This window comes from Phascolarctos cinereus, unplaced genomic scaffold (genome assembly GCF_003287225.1).
Source record: "Phascolarctos cinereus isolate Bilbo 61053 unplaced genomic scaffold, phaCin_HiC Scaffold_3;HRSCAF=262, whole genome shotgun sequence".
NCBI lineage: Eukaryota > Metazoa > Chordata > Mammalia > Diprotodontia > Phascolarctidae > Phascolarctos > Phascolarctos cinereus.
Window position 1 is genome coordinate 228,274,939 of NW_027555736.1, and position 19,370 is coordinate 228,294,308.

Below are 19,370 nucleotides of genomic sequence, written 5' to 3' on the forward strand. Positions count from 1 at the left end.
AAAACCAAAAAACAGGTGTTAGGCACCTGAGAAGGCCAGGGTCTAGATGTGTCCCCACAGGGCAGAGAGCCACAGGCATTTGTGAGAGCTGAGGCTGGGAACAGTCATTCCCTCCACAACCCAAGTGGCAGGGTCTATACCTGGGTGCTCCAAATGAACCTAGTCAAAGTTGGATGCTAGCACTTGTGATAAACAGAATCAGGTGAGATGAAGGGGATGGGAGAAGGATGCATCTCAGATCCTCCAGGCAAGCAGCAACGGGCCCTGAAGGACTGGTAGAAGAGCATAGTAGGGTTCGAGCGTCCACAGTAGCGGCTGGGGCATGGACACTGCATGCCTGAAAAGGAATTTTGAGTGGGCAAAAGGGGACAGTGGTTAGGAAACAGGACCACATCTGGTACCAGTGACAGGTAGGTTTTGAGTAGGATTCAGTGTATCAGTAATGGGAAAAGTGTAAGTGAGAGCTTCAGGTCCCTAAATGATTAGGAAATGACTGGATCTCAGGTACTCAATGGCAGATCCTCTCCTGGGAGGGTGGAGATGGCTACAAAGTAAGGAAGACAGGTTGAGTGAGGTGGCAACTCCCTATCGTCTTGAGGGTATTGGAGGTGGGGTTTGTGTCTTCTGTCTCTTTGAAAGCAGTAAACCACACAGGTCTTCTGAAACGAGTAGGATGGATCTGAAAAGGGGCTGGGGGGGGGGATGCTTTGGAATCAAGACAACCAGAGTCAATGAAGAAGGGCTCTTGACGTGTTGCTAGAAATAGAGAGGCAAAGAGGTTTAGCAGGGATGGCTTAAGGGCAGTGAGGGAGTCTTTTGAGGGTAGGAGATACAAGATAGGAGAGAAATAAGTCAATATGTTCCAAAGCCTCTGTCCAAGACTAAGATAGTAACTGTTCAGTGCCACTTAGCAGGGGATACTGAGGGGCCTATGGAGTGCAGGGTGAGGTTGGGAAGAGTCTCTGGAGAAGCCACGTGGACCAGGCCCCTTTGCACTGCCCAGAGGCTTGGGGCCCTGCCTCCAGGGTACTCCTACCGACAAAACACCAAGGGCTGCTGCTTCCTGGGGAGGAGTCCTGCAGAGGCCCCATCAGGGGCTGCCCTGGACTTAAACCATCTTCTCATCTGGCTGCATCGGGTTGGGTCTCTCCGTTTGCCTCTCCTCTTCGATGGGCGCCTCTTCCTCCTCCTCCTCTACGGCCTCCTCTTGCTTCTCTGCTTTCCGAGCCAAGGCTTCCCCCCCAGATATGGTCCCCAGCACTTTGGTGCTATGTTCCTGAGCTTTGGCCCTGAGGGCGGCAATGCTGTTTTCCCTCAGCTCCTCTTGAGAGATGGTGGCTGCCTGGGGGTCAGGGCCCTGCTCTTCCTTCTCACTCTTGTCAAGCTTGGGCAAGGCCTGACGCTCCACCTCGGGCTTCCTCCCGGTCTCCACAGCTGCCTCCAGAGACTTTTTGTGCATCCCTAAAAAGAATTGTTGGTATTCGGGTTTAGAAAAGCGCCTGGCCATGGGAAAGCCATCTTGAACTGAAAACAGCAAAGATAAAAGAGAGGCCAGAATTAAAGGATGAGCAGAAAGCCTTGCTTCTCACAGAAGTCACCCCAAGGCCTAAGGGCTGTGGGCATTAGGGAAAGGGATGAAAAAATAAAGCTACAGAAGTGAAACCTAGAGCCAGGGAGCAGAAGAGATCAAGGATAAAGCTTCAGGGCACTCAGGGTAGAGGACCCAGCCTGAGGTGGTGGCTGGGGGCCTATTTATTCAGAGCATCTGTCAGCATTCAATGAACGTTTATTAAACTCTTTCTGTATGCCAGGCCTGGGGAGTGGGGTAAAAGCTGGGGATGCAAAGAAAGGCAAAAATATAGCCTCCGCCCTCAAGGTGCTCTTGTTGGAAATTCACCCAGAAAGTACGGAAAAGAATGAGATTTGTGGAGGGGAGAGAGGAAAAGAAGTCCATCAGCCTTTAGAGTAGGGGTTCCCAAAGTGGGGTCTGTAAGGTTTAAAAATATATATAAACTTTAAAAATGTATAAATGTATTTAAATATAACTGGTTTCCTTTGTAATTAATTCCATGTGTTTATTTATGCATTTGAAAATATAATTCTGAGAAGGGGTCCACAGGTTTCACTGGACTGCCAAAGGGGGCTTGACACATATGGAGTGTGATTAAACCCCTGTTTTAAAGGGTTTCTGGGGACCCAGGAGGCAGATCAAAGGGATTTTGATTCACCTCAGGCCCCCGATCTAGACTGTCTCATTTATGAGCTCCAAAGCTTGGGGCAGAGAGAAGAAATGAAAAAATCCTAGCACAATGGGAAAAACTGTACCCCCCATACTTATTGAAGTGGGGAAGGGCTCCTCATAGGAGTCATTGAAACAGATGAGTTATTAGATATGAAGGCATAGCTCCTCAGTAGAAGAGGATGAGGTTAGGTAACAGTAAATGTAACAGGCTCTCAAAGATACTTATTATCTGAGCTCCCACATCTAGACAGCAATATACATTTTCTAGGATTCTGAGCTCTGGGCAGAGATGCTTTCTCTAAGGGCAGGGCATGGGAAAGATGGGATGGCAGGTCCCCTAATAGGGTCTCCGGGGCAGGATTTTGTTTATGGAATAGAAATACTTCATTTTCAGAATTTCAGGTCTCTTTTTCAGTCACTTCCTTCTCCTCCCCGTCCCCTCATCCCTTCCAGTTGGAAGTCATCCATCTTCCCAAGGCTTTTCTCTTTTTGGAATTAGTACAGTAAGGTCCAGAGCTCTGACTTCCTAGCCCAAGGACAGTTGCTTCCCTAAAGGGCCCTAGTGCCCTGCTAAAGGTACTGGTATCTTACCAAGTAGCCATGGGGCACAGGACTCCATGATGCCATCCTTGGCAGATTTGAGGATGGACTCTGGCAGTGGAATAGAGTGGCGAACCATAGCTCCATACAAGCCATATTCTGCCATAACACTGCTCCTCCCCCAGCACTTCTCCCGTTTCCTCCATTTGGCTCGGCGGTTTTGGAACCAGACCTAGGAGGAGGAAAGCACAGAGTGGTGCAGTACAGTGAAGAGGATGCTGGATAGTCACAGGGCTAATATGTTCCAGGTCCCTACTTAGACACTTATTAGCTATGTGACCATAAGCAACTCACTTGACTCTCTGGGTCTCACTTTCCTGTCTGTAAAATAAGGGATTTGGACCAGATGACCTCTGAGACTCCCAGTTCTAAATCTGTGATCCCATGATCTAAGTCACACGTATTAAAAGTAAAGCTCAAAGCCTCCTGTAAACACTAACTTGCATTAAAAACAAAACAAAGCAAAACACAATTAGGTCCCAACTCTGTCCATCACAGAATTCAATGTTTCCCAGGCTGGTGGTGGATATGGTGATTATCCACACAGGTTATCCAGAGCCATTAAGCCCCTAAGCTGAAGTCCACGACTTCTTGTTTCTCAACAGTAACAGACCTCTATAACAAGGAAATAGTTGGAAAGTATTTGGAATCAGAAAATATGGTTTTGAAGTCTTGCTCTCCAGTTTACTAATGGGGTAGCATTGGCCTTTATTTTCTTTGTGCCTCGGTTTCTGCATCTGCAAAATGGGGATCATAATAACTATTACCCACCTCACTGGGCTGAAGATAATAATGTGTTAATAAGTGACATAATGCATGCAAAGCCGAATGTAAATGGCAGCTATGATCATCACTATCCCCAGCCCATCCCTACCTCCCCCAGTCTCTGAATCACTGGTACAGTTGATCTTACTGAGTAGGCAAATCATAGAATTACAGCAAGGTTAGGGATCCAGGTAGTAAGCAACAGAGATGATTTGAACTCTCTATTTCCAGATCTGTGCACTTTCCACTGAAATCTAAAAAGGCGAAAGTGGAGAACTAGGAGGGGAAAACAGGATCAGACAGAAGGTGATATTCAGACCTTGGGGCCACCCAAGACTGTTACCACCTCATTAAGAAAGAAAGCTTTTCTTAAATCTGTCAGGCATCTAGGTGATCAAGCAGAGAGAGCCAAAGGCCTGAAGTCAAGAAGACCTGAGGTCATAATCCTCCCTCAGTGACTAGTCTGCTTCGGTTCCCTCCTCGGTAAAATGGAAATAATAGTCGCACCTACTTCCCAGGGCCGTGAGGATAAAATGAGATCATATTTGTAAGATGCTTCGAAATCCTTAAATTAGCTGTATATAAATGCTGGTTGTTATTATCCTTATCATTGGCCTGAGAGTGAATGCAGGTCCCGTCATTCCCACTTTTACATGGCCTCTCAATCTTATCTCCCTCAACTAAAGAGATCTTAGACTTTACATAGGAGTAAGGGGTAGATAGGAGTTTACAGCTGAGATTCTTTGAGGAGCCCCAGGGATCCCAGCCTAAAGAGAGATGAGTGATTGTTGGGCCTTAGGGTAACCACAGGATAGCGTTTAGGAGAGAAGAAAGAACCCTGCCCTGCAGTCATGCTGAAAAGATTAAGGCCTAGGTAGAGGCGCGTTGCAGAGAAGGCGGAAGGCGCCCGTTTCTCTTTTGGACGCAGGCAAGAAAAGACCCTCATCTCTTCAGGAAATTGGAGGCTGCATCTCTCCGCTTTGACTCTCGGGGGGCAGCGAGTACCGAACCAGAGAAGGGAAAGGATAGGGATACGGGTGAGGATGCGGATGGAGATGGAAATGAGGGTTGGGGGAAGGGACAAGGAGGGGGGTAGAGATCGGCTGGGGAAAATCTATTAGTTTTCTCTCTCTGATTTCCATTCTTCTGCTGTCGCCTCTCTCTCTCCCGCCCTCCATCCATCCTCCCCTCCCACCTCTCCCCCTCCCGCTCCACGGCCCCCGCCTCCTCCCCGCACCAGCCTTTCCCTTGCCCGTGGAGGTATCAGCTTTTGATGAAAAATTGCTCGAGCTCTATTCAGGAGGCGGCAAAAGAAGAGTCACCCCCAGGGGCAGCCCTGGGCTGATTGAAAAATAAGTTAATTTCAGTTTGAATCGATGGGCCTCAGGCACTGAAATATCACGGGAAATTAAAGCGGTGGCTCTCCCGGGAGCCTCACCATTGACCCGCACTAATTAATGCCGGGGAGTTAGCGCACGCTTCTCCGGGAGCCGAGCTTCCCCCTTCCCCGGGGACCCCCAAACACTTCTCATTTAACTAATTAGACGGGGAAAATTGGGTGTTAATTTGTTTAGGACTTTTTTTTCCCTCTTCGCCCCCCCCCCACCAGTAGCGTCCCCCGCCTCCTCGTCCCTTCCCGGGGAGGTGCGGGCAGGGCTAGAGATGAATGCATGGGGTTCGCTGGCAGATGGATGCCCGGGTCACTCTGCAATCTTCTCCGAGTTGATTGCTTGATTAGGTCGTTAGCACATTAAAAAAAAAATTGCTTGCCGTCTGGTGCTGGCGTGATGAGTGGGACGCGGCGGCAGCGCCTGGGTAATTTATCTTTTTATACGGCAAAGAATTTGATTTCCATCTGCAGATATATGGAGGCGTCTTTGACACCTGTTTAACACCGCCGGAGCTGACAGTTTAACTCTTTGCAGTCACCCTGGACGGGGTGGGGTGGGGTGGGGGAGACAGAAGGAGGAAGAAAGGCAGCTGCAGCACCCACCCACCAGGCCCAGGCCCTGGGGCAGGTATGCATGCAAACACTGGGTTTCCTCCCCGCCCCCGCGGCCACCCCTACTGCGCTCCTAGGAATGCGGAGCCTACCTAGAGTAAGCCAGTAAAGGGCTCTGCCCCCACTGAGCACCGCGGGGAACGCGAGTGGCTTGTGGACGCCGCTGGTGCAATCAGCACGCATACTCCATTTCCTGCTAACGCCAGCAGGTGGAGGAGTAAGACCGCCGACAGCTCCAGGCATCTGGCCCCCCGAGACGGAGGGATGAATGGAAGGATGCTTTTGGCTATTCCCGGGTAGTCTGGAGGGGATGAGGATCGCGGAGGAAAGAAAATTTCTGCCCTTCCTTGATTTTTCATCCCCCAGATGCAGAGAGAGGTGCCCCTGGCTAGGGTTCACAAAAGTCAATCCTGTTTCCTTGAAGGGCCAAGCTAATGCTTGCCTGAGACTGCCTGCAGACACATCGTAGGCTTAAAAAGGAGCGGATAAAGCCTTGGCCACGACCTGGGTTTGCATTCCAGCGGGTGACTGCACCCCACTGGGTGGTCCATCTCCCCTCCAGGGTGGGGAGTTTATTCAGTCGGACAGCCGCTGTGTGCCTCCCCACACCTCTCCAGGTATCTCAGACTACCAGTAAAGTGAAATCACAGGATCCCAGATATTTACCTGGAAAGGATTGAAAAGAACATCCAGTCCAAATCCATCACTTTACAGTTGAGGAAACTGAGGCTTAATGAAGTAAAGTGACTTGATCACCCAGGTAGTAAATATTAGAAATGGGATGTGAACTCCCTGCTCGCTGAACTCTAAATACAGGACTCTTTCCAATACACCTAGCTGCTACATCAATTTACTTCTGAGTAAATTAAGCTTCTGAGTCCCCAGGGGCTCCCCGGGTTGTGCTCTTATCCAGCTCCTTCTTGCTCTGTGAGGTGGACTAGGAAAGGGTTAAGCACCAAGATATTAAATAATTGCCAGAGGTGCCTCCCTGGGCGCCCCGACTTCAGCTTCTTTGTGGGCCTGACATCCCTTTATCTCCCAGCCTCCTCACTTTCTGCCCTATATTTCCACTACTTGGTTCCACAACAGGATACTCAATACCGAAAAATAGGGAGTTATCCTTTGAAACCCAGCACAGCTTCACACCCACCACCTCTGGCAGTCTCTTGATAAGCACCAATGAGAATGAACTAGATATACCTTATAAAAATCCAAATGTTCTACCCATCTAGACCTGGGGGCCCTTCCAGGCCTGACTTTGACCAGTATATCTTGAATAAGCCACTATATCATGATCTTCTAGGGATCCCATAAAGAGATTTCAGGGAGTCTGGATATTTGGGGAAATGTGTGTGTGTGTGTGTGTGTGTGTTTGTGTTTGTGTATACACATTAATTTCAAACCGAATAGCATTCCCTTCAATTATTTTAAAACATTATTCTAAGAAGGGGTGTATGGGCCAAAGGGGTCTTCATGAACCCCTCTATTAGATGAAGGCCAGGCCATTTCTGGGTTTGTAAATAGAAATGTATTTTCAGTGCACCCACATGTCATCTTTCTTTGACTCTCCCCCCATTTTTATGTGACCTATCCACAGCTTAAAGATATCCAATATTCTTATCTCCTCTGTTTGCTCCCTGCCCCCATAAAAACCAATGTATGTTAAGATAGCGGGTGGGGCATGATGGAAAGAGCATTGGACTGGAAGACAGAAAGACCTGGCTTTCATTCACAACTCTGACGCTACCTGTGTGTGAGCAAATCATTTCATTTCTCTGAGTCTCAGTATCCTCATATGTAAAACAGTAATAATAGTTCTACTGGGAAGTAGTCTAGTTTAGTAGACAGGATGGTAAATTTGGAGTAAGGAAAATCTGGGTTCATACCCTGTTTTTGATCACACATTTTATCTGTGTGACCAGAGGTAAATTATTTAACATCCCTGAGCCTCACAGAACTCTCTAAGACTCTAAGTGGTCAATTAGTCATGATCTGCTTCAGTGCAGGAAGTTTCCACACCAAGAAAATCACAGGTCTCTGAGATATTGACCTAAAACACTGTCTACCTCACTGGGTTAGAGGGAAGAAAACACTGTAAAAAGTAAAGCATTGGGGCAGCTAGGTGGCACAGTAGATAGAGCACCTGCCCTGGAGTCAGGAGGACCTGAGTTCAAATCTGGTTTCACACACTTGACACTTACTAGCTCTGTGACCCTAGACAAGTCACTTAACCCCATTGCCTAGCCAAAAAAAAAAAGAGTAAGACATTAAGTAAATGAAAGCTATTAAGGAGTGACTGACTTGGTATGTGAGAACTCTTTAGTGGAGGGACCCCACTTCTGAGCCCCTCACATTACACCACATAGGCAGCAGATGTGAGAGTCCTCATGCTAGAGAGGGCAGAACGCTGGCCCTAGAATCAGCTGCACTTGAGTTCATAGCTCATCTTGGATACTTACTACCTCTATGACCTTGGACAAGCCTTTCTAGGCCTTAGCTTCCTCTGTAATAATAAGGAGGTTGGGCTAAATACCTTTGCATGCTTCTTCTAGCTCAAAATCAATATGTATTGTGGGCCCTATGATGAATATTTCTTATTTACTACATCAGCTGGTAAAAAAAAAAAGCAGATTGGTCTTCATGAACCCAGTGTTAGCTAAAAGCACATTTCCATCATAGTGGCTGGGGAAGATAGGTTGTCTCTGTTTCTCAAGCTGCAAAGTGAGGCCTTGACACTCCTCTCTCTGAAGCCTCTTTTTATTTCTGACTCATTCTATTCAGCTATGCCTCAGGACAGACCATCATCTGACAAGCTAGGAGCTGACTGTGGAGTTTAGAAGGGGAAGAAAATAACCTGCATGCGTATATATACGTATATGCATGCATATGTGTATATATAATGTGTATAGATACATGTATATAATATACTATATTATTATGTAATCTATATTAATGTTTGCAAAGGCCTGGGAAATAGATGCTGTTATTATTCCCGTTTTTTTGTTGTTCAATTGTTTCAGTCATGTCTGACTCTTTATGACCCCATTTGGGGTATTCTTGGCAGAGATACTGAAGTGGTTTGCCATTTCCTTTTCCAGCTCATTTTTACGATGAGGAAACTGAGGCAAACAGGGTTAAGTGACTTGCCCAGAGACACACAGCTAGTCTGAGGCCTCATTTGAACTCAAGTCTTCCTAACTCCAGGCCTGGTGCTCTATCCACTGCGCCACCTAACTGCCCCATTCCCATTTTACAGATGTACAAATGAATAAACTAAGGTAGACAGAGCCAAAGTGACCTGACTAGGGTCTATGTTCTAGCCACTGGCACCACCAGAATAGAATAATGAGAGAATGCTTCTCTTGGGGAGCCATCCACCTCCTTGTTCTGTTCTCCAGGCTATAGGTGAATTGATTTAGTTACAACTGATTGAGGCAGATTTGGCTGAATATGGATGTTTAGGGTATCCTGTAAACCCCAGGTGATAGTTCTTCCCCAACCCCTTTCCTTCCACCCTCATTTCTCCCCAGTTTTCCAGCCTAGTGCATATATTTTCCAGGTAGCAGTAGATATCCCATCCTTAGACACCAGCGGGATCTCAGCTTCTCTCCCGCATGCTCTGGGGAGCAAAGATGGCAAGAGAAACCAACGACCCCCATATTGACATGTAAGCCAAATCAATGCTCCATGGTTGCTCTGAAACCCAGATGAGTTGCTACCTCTCCTAGGTAAAATCGAGTCCTCTGCCTGGATCAATAATGTTTTTATAATAAGGGTAAAGACTCAGGATTTCCTCAGGGCCTGAAAATTCTGGCTTTAGGAGAAGTCTGGGTAATGTGTACGGGGAACATTTAGAGTTGAGTTAACCTCTTGGGCCTCATAACTTTAGATAGAATAAGACCAGGCCTTCAGGGTATGACTCTATTTTGCCCAGAGACACTTTCCTGAGGAACTCAGTGCCAGCTGGAACTTCAACCTGGGAGCCATCCAGGGCCTTGCAGGCCCCTGGAGGAGAAAGTCTGTGCCATCTCTGTCTTTGTATCCCCAATGCCTAGCACAGTGACCTGCATGGAGTAAGTGCTTACTTAATAGGCTCAAATGAATGGATTTGGCTTCTATGATGCCAAGCTCTCCGATTGGGGCCAGATGTTGCTTAGATACAGGGAAGAAATCTAGGTGGCCCAATGGTGTCCTTCTGGCCAAGCAGAGAGGATATGGAAGCAGAGGCCTTGGAGGGGAGTTGCCAGGGGAGCAGATATCTACCCCAAGTACTTTTTAAGTTTTTCTTTTCCATCAAATTAGGTTTTTAAACTTGGAGTAACTCCTAGAAACACTGTTTGTGTGTGAGTGCATACAAAGAGGTGAGGGGTTAATGAAGGCACTTACCTGTTTTTCCTTCCTCAACCTCTGCTATGTTCCTCTGGACTAGGATAGGGGTGATACACAGTATGGGCACCCTGGAAGCAATGGCCAGTTGTAATAAGGAGGGCCACATGATGGATTGACCAGAGACAGTAGTGGCAGGTGCTTTTCTCCTCTAAGATACTGCTTGTAGCTAAAGTCTTCTATCTTCTCAAGGGACCCTGGAGAAGCACACTGTATTCTGGCATGGGATGTCAAACATTCCAATTTCTAACACATTTTTATTAATTAGGAGCCTACTCATAAACATGTCCATGTGTAATATGCCCAACACATGTCCATGAGGCCCTATGCATGCCTAATTTTGAGAATTTTTCTTCCAAGCTCCTAGAAGCAGAGAGCCTATGAAGTTTTAATTTAAATTTTTTTGAGGCAATTGGGGTTAAGTGACTTGCCCATGGTCACACAGCTAGTGAGTGTCTGAGGCAGGATTTGAACTCAGATCCTCCTGACTCCAGAGCCAATGTGAGCGCTTCCACTGTGCCACCTAGCTGCCCTCCCCTAAAGTTTTAATTTAAAACAAAAACAAAATAACCTACTTTTTCTCTGTCTTCCTAGAACCTCCTTACCTTTCTTAACTTTCCAGCCTGACTTCATGGTACTTCCTTCATGCACTCTAAAATACAATAAAATTCAACTTTCTCTTCTCTAATTTTATCTCATCCTTTCCCACCTTCACACTTTTACACAGACTATCTCTCTGCCTGGAATGGTTGATTATCTCCCATTTCATCCTGGTGACATCCTTCTCCTTCAGGGCCCAGTTGCCGCCTCTCCCATGAAGCCTCCTTTCCTGCCTGGGATTCAGCATCAGTGCTAGGTATAGAACTCAGGTGTTTGGATTCCTCATTCCCTAGGAGAGAGGACCTATTCACTAGACATGTTTTTCTAAGTGTAAAGGTATAAATTAGGCACTAATCACATCTGTGCTCTGCAGTCCACATACTACAACTCTTGAAGAGTTTGCTGGAACGCTTCATACCCAGGCCATATTTAGGTCAAGAGCCGTGGACAGCTCCCTAATAAGGAGGCATGGAACCCTAAAAGAAAGATCCATGTGCCATTTACTGCTTGAAACCAAGGGGCAAAATGGATTGGAAGCCCGGCTAAGAGAGCATTAAGAAGAACTTCTAGTTGAAGGAAGGAAGCTTTACAAATAATCTATTTCATTTGATCCTTACAACAACCCTGGGAGGCAAGTGCTATTATTATCCTTATTTTACAGTCGAGGAAACTGAGGCAGACAGAAATTCAGTGATTTGCCCAGGGACATTCAGATAGTAAGTGTCTGAGGCTGGATTTGAACTCAGGTCTTCCTGACTCCAGACCCAGTGAACCAACCTAGCTGCTTAGGTTCAAACAACAAGACTATTTCTACCTAGCATGATGTTATATAAAGTGCCCTGCCCTTGCAATCAGGGGGTCTTAATCCCAGCTGGAACACTGACTAGCTCTGTGATCTTAGGCAAGACATGCAACCTCTAAACCTCAGCTTTCCCGTCTGTAAAATGGGGATGACATTACTTGTACCAACTACCTCATAGGACTGTCATAGGAAAAGCTCCCAAGCCTTAAGGACCAATGTCAATGTAAGTTATTATCACTCAAATGTGATTAATATTCCATGATTTCAGGTAAGAAGTCTCACTTTTGCCTCCAAATACCAATAGTCCATCACAGAGGTATATCCTCAGCCACAAAAGAAGACATGCATACTTCCAATAGAAGACACAGCAGGCAGATTCAACAGTAACTCTCACTTTTTTTCAATATCTCTCTCTCTCTCTCTCTCTCTCTCTCTCTCTCTCTCTCCTCTCTCTCACTCTCTCTCTCTCTCTCTCTCTCTCTCTCTCTCTCCTCCCCCTTACTCCCTCCCTCCTTCCCTCCCTCTCCCTCTCTTTCTCTCATTTTCTTTCTCTCTTTGTCTCTGCTTCTCTCTCTCTCTGTCTCTCCTCTCTCCTCTGTTTTTCTCCCTCTCTCCCCCTTGTCTCTCCTCCCTTCTGTCTCCCTCTCTGTCTGTCTGTCTCTCCATTTCTGCCTCTCTCTGTCTTTGTCTCCATCTTTCCTCACTTTCCTGTTTCTCTCCCTCTCTCCTCCTTGTCTCTCCCCTCTTCTTTCTCCCTCTCTGTCTGTATGTCTCTCTCTCTCTACTTCTCTCTGTCTCTGTTTCTCCTCTCTCCTCTGTTTCTCTCCCTCTCTCCCCCTTGTCTCTCCTCTCCTCTCTCTCCCTCTCTGTATCTGTCTCTCTTTCTTTTTCTGTCTCTTTCTCGCTCTGTCTTTGTCTGTCTCTCTCTCTCCTCTCTTTCCTCTGTTTCTCTTCCTCTCTCCCCCTTGTCTCTCCTCTTCTTTCTCCCTCTCTGTTTGTATCTGTCTCTCTGTCTGTCTCTGCCTCTCTCTGTCTCTCTATCTTTGTTTGTCTGTCTGTCTGTCTCTCTCTCTCTCTGTCTCTCTCTCTCTCTGTCTCTCTCTCTCTCTCTCACTTTTCTTCACTGGAAACTCAAGTCCCTTCCACTGTGGATATTGGATTTGACCACTATGGGCTATACCTTCGTGGCCTGGCCCTGGAAATGCTGGGCACTAACAACCCAATATCAATCACCATATGCTATGCTGTGTATCTCTTGAGGTCCCCCCCTTGGTGATGAATACCCAGTGGTTGACGAGTCTCAATGATTTTCCCAGGAATGACCTTGGAGGCCTCACTGGAGCTTCTTCTTTTAACAATAAGCACTAAACACAGATGCCTTTACAACCCACCCAAAGTTGGCCCTCCTTTTGGAGACACTGCCTCCTGCTTCTCTACACTCTCTCACCCACATCCCACAGCCGGACTTAGCTCTCAGGCCCTCAGTAAGACAAGGCATGGGAAGCCATTTTGTCTCTCCATCAGCCAGGCTTCCTCACTCCCAGGCAGCCACTTTCCTTTCCTCAGGCTGGAAGCTGATTAATTTAACCTCATTGTTGGCATGATTTAGTACCCTGACATGCCAAACCCCACTCAGCACTTCTAACGCCATATTTCAGCAAATCAGTTTTCAGGCCTGGACCCTTTAGTAGCATGGACTCCAGTGGCCACCAGGTGGTAGCTTAGTACACTCAGGTTTCTCACCATTACACTCATGTCCAGGTGAATCACAGGAATGAACAGGACCTCAGAGTCCATTGGGTCTCTCCCCTACTCAACTCAAGCCCCTTTTCTTTCACATAATTCTCTCCGACAACCTACATGTTGTATCCCCTCCAGAGAATGAAAATTCCTTAAGGTCAAAGATTATCTTTGGATTTGTCTTTAGATCTTCAAGGAGCACAGAGCCTGACCCAGTAGGCTCTCACTACATAGTTACCAAATTGCTAAAGGTAGGTAGAAGTCTGGCTTTAGCCTCAGGAAAACAGAGAACAAAAATTCAAGTCTGGTCTCTGACGTCTAACAATTGTGTAACTTAGTATCCCAGTACCAAAGGCAACTCTCTGACTACAAGGTACAGGTGAGCTGCTGGTAGGATCCAATTTTTTTTTTAATCTTCTCGTTATTCTTCTCACCGTAAAGGCTAGGAACATTTAAAAGACAAATCTATTTGTAGAATCAAAGGAAGACCACCAAACTCAAAAGTACTAGGAAAATCAAGAACCCAAAGGTGACAATTAGCTATATAAAATACAATCTATTATTAATTATTATTATTATCACCTCTTCACTCTTCAGTATATTGAAGATTATTGTGACTGTCACAGTGGAAATTCATTTCCCATCCCCTAGACTTTATATCAGGCAGGATCTCTCAGGATTACAGATCCCGGCCTTTTTTTCTAGGAGATAAAAGAACTTGGAAATGTGACTGTGGTTGCCATGGGGCCCGCCTGAATAAGATTTTGTATTCAGCGTTCCCATCCCATCCCCAAACCCAGAGATGTGGAGAAGTGTGAAGGGCATCTTTTCCCTGGCACACAGGAGAAGCAAACAAGAGTCAGTCCTACGGGGATGCTGTTGGCCTCTACGTAATCCTTAGTACTTGTAGCCACATCACAGTTAGGAACCTGTAGGAAAGACCCAGTCCTTAGATATGGGTATACTTTGGCCCTTTAGCCATCAAGACACTCTGATCCAAGATGGCCTGTTAAGGTGCTGGCCAGCTCCCCCACTCTCTCATTCTGAGGCAGATTCTGAAGGCTGGCTCTGCTACCATCACAATCAGGGAGTGCTCTGATTACCCGCTATTCAGGGTTATTGTTAGTCTTAACAGTGACAGCTCTTTCTATGAGGTATATAAAAAGGAGATGAGGCAAGATGAGAACCATAAAAGGTGGGACATGGGCTGCATAGCTAATCACAGCATTCTTGTCTGATAAAGGTCAGAGACTTTTAGAACTGGCTGGCACCTTACAGATCGTATAACCCAATCCCCTCGTTTTATGAATGAGAACCCTACAGTAAGTGACTTGTCCCAATTCTTACAGCTAATTAGGGGCAGGTCTAGGATTCAAGGCTAGGTCTCTTGATGTGCAGTCCAGTGATACCACAGTGTTTCCTCACTCTGAAGGTGGGAACCTCTAAGAGTGGCTCCCCTCTCTCCCCTAAAATTCCCCCGGCACCTTACACACACACACACACACACACACACACACACACACACACACACACACAGAGTCTCTAAATATGACTAGGTTCAGAAATGCCTCCCCGTTCACTCTGGGTAATCCTACCCTATCCCTTTCCCTCATTCAAATAAACATTAAGTAACTAAGATAAGGTTTGACTTTTCTTTAAACAATGCCTTTCTCTGAGCCTGGCTTGGAGTTAAAATTAGGCTTGGCTTCAAATCTTGGAGCCCAAAATATCCCCTATCTTTCAATGATGGCAGAGCTTTCCTGGGATACTTTGTGCAAATAGGCTTGGTTAGGGCTCAGACGATTTAACGGTTAGCATTTACATAGCACTTTACATATGTTATCTCATTTGATCCTCACAACAACCCTGGGAGGGAGGGGCTATTGTTATCCCCATTTTACAGATGAGGAAACTGAGGCTGGAAGAGGTTAAATGCCTTGCCCAGGAACACTCAGATAGTAAGTGCCTGAGGCAGGATTTGAACTCAAGTCTTCCTGACTCCAAGTTCAGCACTCAATCCACTATGCCACCTATAAGGAAACAAGTAGCAAGATATTGTCTGTCATGTAAGACATGGAATAATAGTGGAAAAAACACTGGATCTGGAGTCAGAGGACCGAGGTTCAACTCTTAGCTCTGCCGCTTAATAACTTTAGACTTTGAGTGAGTCACCTTTTCTGGACCACCATTTCTTTTTTTTTCTTTTAATTAATTTATTTTTAGTTTTCAACATTCATTTCCACAAGATTTTGAGTTGCAAGTTTCCCCCTATCTCTCCTCTCCCCCCAACCCAAGATGGCATGCATTCTGAATACCCCTTCCCCCGATCTGCCCTCCCTTCCATCACCCTCCCCCCTTCTCTTATCCCCTTCTCCTTCTATTTTCCTGTAGGGCAGGATGGATTTCTGTATATCTTAAAAACAATTTTTAACATTTGTTTTTAAAACTTTGAGTTCCAGATTCTCTCTCTTCCTCCCTCCGTATCCACCCTCATTGAGAAGGTGAGCAGTTCAATACAGGTTATACATGTGCAGTCACACAAAACACTTCCATAGTAGTCATGTTATGAAAGACTAACTATATTTCCCTCCATCCGATCCTGCCCCCCGTTTATTCTATTCTCTCTTTTGACCCTTTCCCTCCTCAAAAGTGTTTGCTTCTGATTACCCCTTCCCCCAATCTGCCCTCTCTTTTAGCATTGCCCCCCTTTCTTATTCCCTTCTCCCCTATTTTCCTGTAGGGTAAGGTAGATTTCCATACCCAATTGAGTGTGTATGTTATTCCCTCCTTAAGCTAAATCCAATGAGAGTTAGATTCACTCATTCCCTCTCACCTCCCCTCTTCTCCCCTCCACTGTAAAAGCTTTTTCTTGCCTCTTTCATGTGGGATAATTTACCCCATTCTACCTCTCCCTTTTGCCTTCTGCCAGTACAATCCTCTCTCTCACCCCTTAACTTTATTTTTTAGATATCATCCCTTTATATTCAACTCACCCTGTGCCCTCTGTCTATATGTATATTCCCTCCAACTACCCTAATACTGAAAAAGGTTTCATGAGTTACAAATAGTATCTTTCCATGTAGGAATGTAAACAGTTCAACCTTAATAAGTCCCTTGTGATTTCTCTTTCCTTTTTACCTTTCCATGCTTCTCTTGAGTCTTCTGTTTGTAAAAGACAAATTTTCTATTCAGCTCCGGTCTTTTCATCAAGAACACTTGAAAGTTCTCTATCTCATTGAATATCCATTTTTTCCCCTGAGGGATTACACTCAGTTTTGCTGGGAAAGTGGTTCTTGGTTTCAATCCTAGTTCCTTTGACTTCTGAAATCTCATAATCCAAGCTCTCCAGTCCCTTAATGTAGAAGCTGCTAAATCTTGTTATCCTGATTGTGCTTCCACAATACTTGAATTGTTTCTTTCTGGCTGCTTTCAATATTTTCTCCTTGACCTGGGAACTCTGGAATTTGGCTATAATATTCCTAGGAGTTTTCCTTTGGGGATCTCTCTCAGGAGGTGATTGGTTGATTCTTTCAATTTCTACTTTACCCTCTGGTTCTAGAATATCAGGGCACTGACCTCCATTTCTTCAGCTGTAAATTGGGCGGGACTTCAAAGACCCCTTCTCAACTCTAACTCTGTGAATAAATTCTGTTCTACCCTTTAGATCTACACATCATTCACCCAGTCTCCTCTCTGTCCATTGCCCCTTCACCCAGACTGAACCGCTAGATGTAGAAGACAGCAGTGATCATACAACCAGGCTCCCAAGAGCCCCTTCTAGAGTTTCTGGAACCCCCTGCTTGCCCCAGGAGGGAATAAGGTCTATTGCTCCTTCAAGGTCTCTCTGCTCTGCTCTGCTCTGGCCAGTGGCTGAAGGCCCTTTCTACTCTATAACACAGTTTAGTCTTCCAGCATGGTATGATCCCACTGCTCTTTAGAGTGTTACTGTTCAGTTGTGTCCACCTTTTCGTGCCCCCATTGGGGTTTTCTTGGCAAAGACACTGGAGTGGTTTAACATTTCCTTCTCCAGCCCATTTTACAGATGAAGAAACTGAGGCCAACAAGGTTAAGTAACTTGCCCAGGGTCACACAGCTGGTAAATGTCTGAGGCCAAATTCAAACTCAGGTTTTCCTGCCTCCAGGCTCAGCACTCTATCCATTGCACCACCTACCTTCCAGCCCTTTAGAGTATCAGTAAGGAATGAGCAGAGCAGTCTAGTCTCAGCTTCTCCATGCGGGGGGTGCACAATGGCTGATGCTGGGCTTGATAATTATTTATCTGGCTGGCGGAGCCTTAAACCATTTTGTCCAGGGCTGTTGCCAATACTGCTTCCCTTGTCATCCCTCTACACTAATGATGAGTTACCACTGATCTCTGATTAGAGACGCAGAATTCAAGGACTCTGGCATGCCATGGAGATTACTCTGGCAGGATCCTTAGGTCTTGAGAATCCCTCCATTGAAGTGGATGTGGCTTTTAACCACACAGTCCATCTCTGGTACGCTTTAACAAAATGGCTTCCCCCACCCTCGTGATGGGCTGAATTAAGTGGCAGGAGATCCCCAAGCCCTTATTCAGCTGGGAGAGAAAGCAGGGCAGCAAAACCCCATTCCCTCCCTTTCTCCTTCTCAATCCCTCTGCCACTTCTCACATCCTAACTGACCTCTGGTCTCTTAGCTCCCAGCTAACCTTCATTTCAAATCCCAGTCTTTTCATTTAAAAAAAAAAATCCCTCACTCATGTTCTCCTCCTACGCCAATAACATTCTGCAAAAATCTCCAAAGCTTTTTGAAACCTTGTGTTATTCTTTATAATGTCCTGGAGAGCTGGGTTGGGTGTCACATGATTCTTCCTCTTTTAAAGCTCAGAAAAACTGAAGAGTTCCTTAAGCCCCTGACTATTATCCTAACTCCCGGGTCCACCACGCACTCAAGAGCTGGATTTTCCCATGATCAGCTATCTCAGAGAGGCATGGCATAGAACTGGCAGGCCTAGTTCTCCCCTGTGTAAAAAATACTCAACTTCTCCAGAGAATCCCAAGGAAATAGAGGATGAAATCTGAACTCAAGCAACTCAAAGTTACTGTGTTGTGTAATCACTTATATTCCAAAGAGTAAGGAAAACCTTGGCTCAACTCAAAGAGTTGTGCAATGAATCTCCCTCCCCACTTCCCTTCAACTCCACTTGACTCCGGTTTGGGAAAGAATTCATATGGACGCAATAACAGTGCCAGGCCTGGAGTTAGGAAGACTCATCTTCCTGAGTTCAAATCTGACCTCAGACACTTATTAGCTGTATGATCTCGGGCAAGTCATTTAACCTTGTTTGCCTCAGTTTCCTCACCTGTAAAATGAACTGGAGAAGGAAATGGCAAAAACACTTCAGTATCTTTGCCAAGAAAACCCCAAATGGGTATATACAGAGTAACATGGGACTGAAAAATGACTGAACAACAATGAAGGCCCCAAACTCACTCTCTACCATCCCTGAAATCCTTTCACTCAAGGCTGGTGAGCCCTTGTCTAACCATATGTAATAATAATAGCATTTATAGAATACTTTAAGGTTTGCAGAATGCTTTACACTATGGTATCATTTGATCCTTACAAAGCATTTTTTTTCAGATGAGGAAACTAAGATAGACAGAGAGTAAGGTGACTTACTCAGGGTCACACAGCTAGTAACTGTCTGAGGCTGAATTTGATCTCAAGCCCCCCTGACTCCAGGCCTAGTACTCCATCCAGTGTACCACCTAGCTGCACTTTTAATGTGGCTTTTAGTCCTGGGTGAGGAGAGGGCCATTTTTACATCTAGGAGAATTCACGAAATACTAGAGCAGGGGTAGGGAACCTGCAGTCTTAAGGCCACATGGGCTGTACTAGAGCATTATCCCAACAATCCCAAACATCTTGAATTTAGGGCACTGTCCCTGGTACCAATGCAACAAGTCAGCCAACAGTCTACTATGTTCAAGTGCTGTAGAAGGAGGGCTGTATGTGATTGATGAGAGGTGGGAGGGTTCAGGGAGGTAGGTACTCAAACCCCATATAAGTATGGATCTATGTCCTGATGCCACCAATGGTATGACCACAAAATAGGGTAGCCAAGCTTCATAGTACAGAGTCCCTGCCACCCATCAAACCCCATCCCCACTACCACGATCATAATGCCTAGGGTGCAAGAGGACATTCTCCTTCCATCTTCGATGAGTTCAGTATCTGGCTCACAGTCT

At 45.9% G+C, this 19,370-nt stretch overlaps 1 protein-coding gene across 1 annotated transcript in view; it reads right to left on the minus strand.

Moving 5' to 3' along the window:
* Positions 1–1,108: 1,108 nt before the first annotated feature.
* Positions 1,109–19,370, minus strand: part of VSX2 (visual system homeobox 2) — a 31,214-nt gene continuing 12,952 nt past the window's right edge. The window contains exons 4-5 of the mRNA XM_078151648.1: positions 2,834–3,014; positions 1,109–1,461 (exon numbers count right to left, since the gene is read on the minus strand). Coding sequence (XP_078007774.1) covers positions 1,109–1,461; positions 2,834–3,014 — 534 coding nt within the window. The remainder of the gene's footprint in view (positions 1,462–2,833; positions 3,015–19,370) is intronic.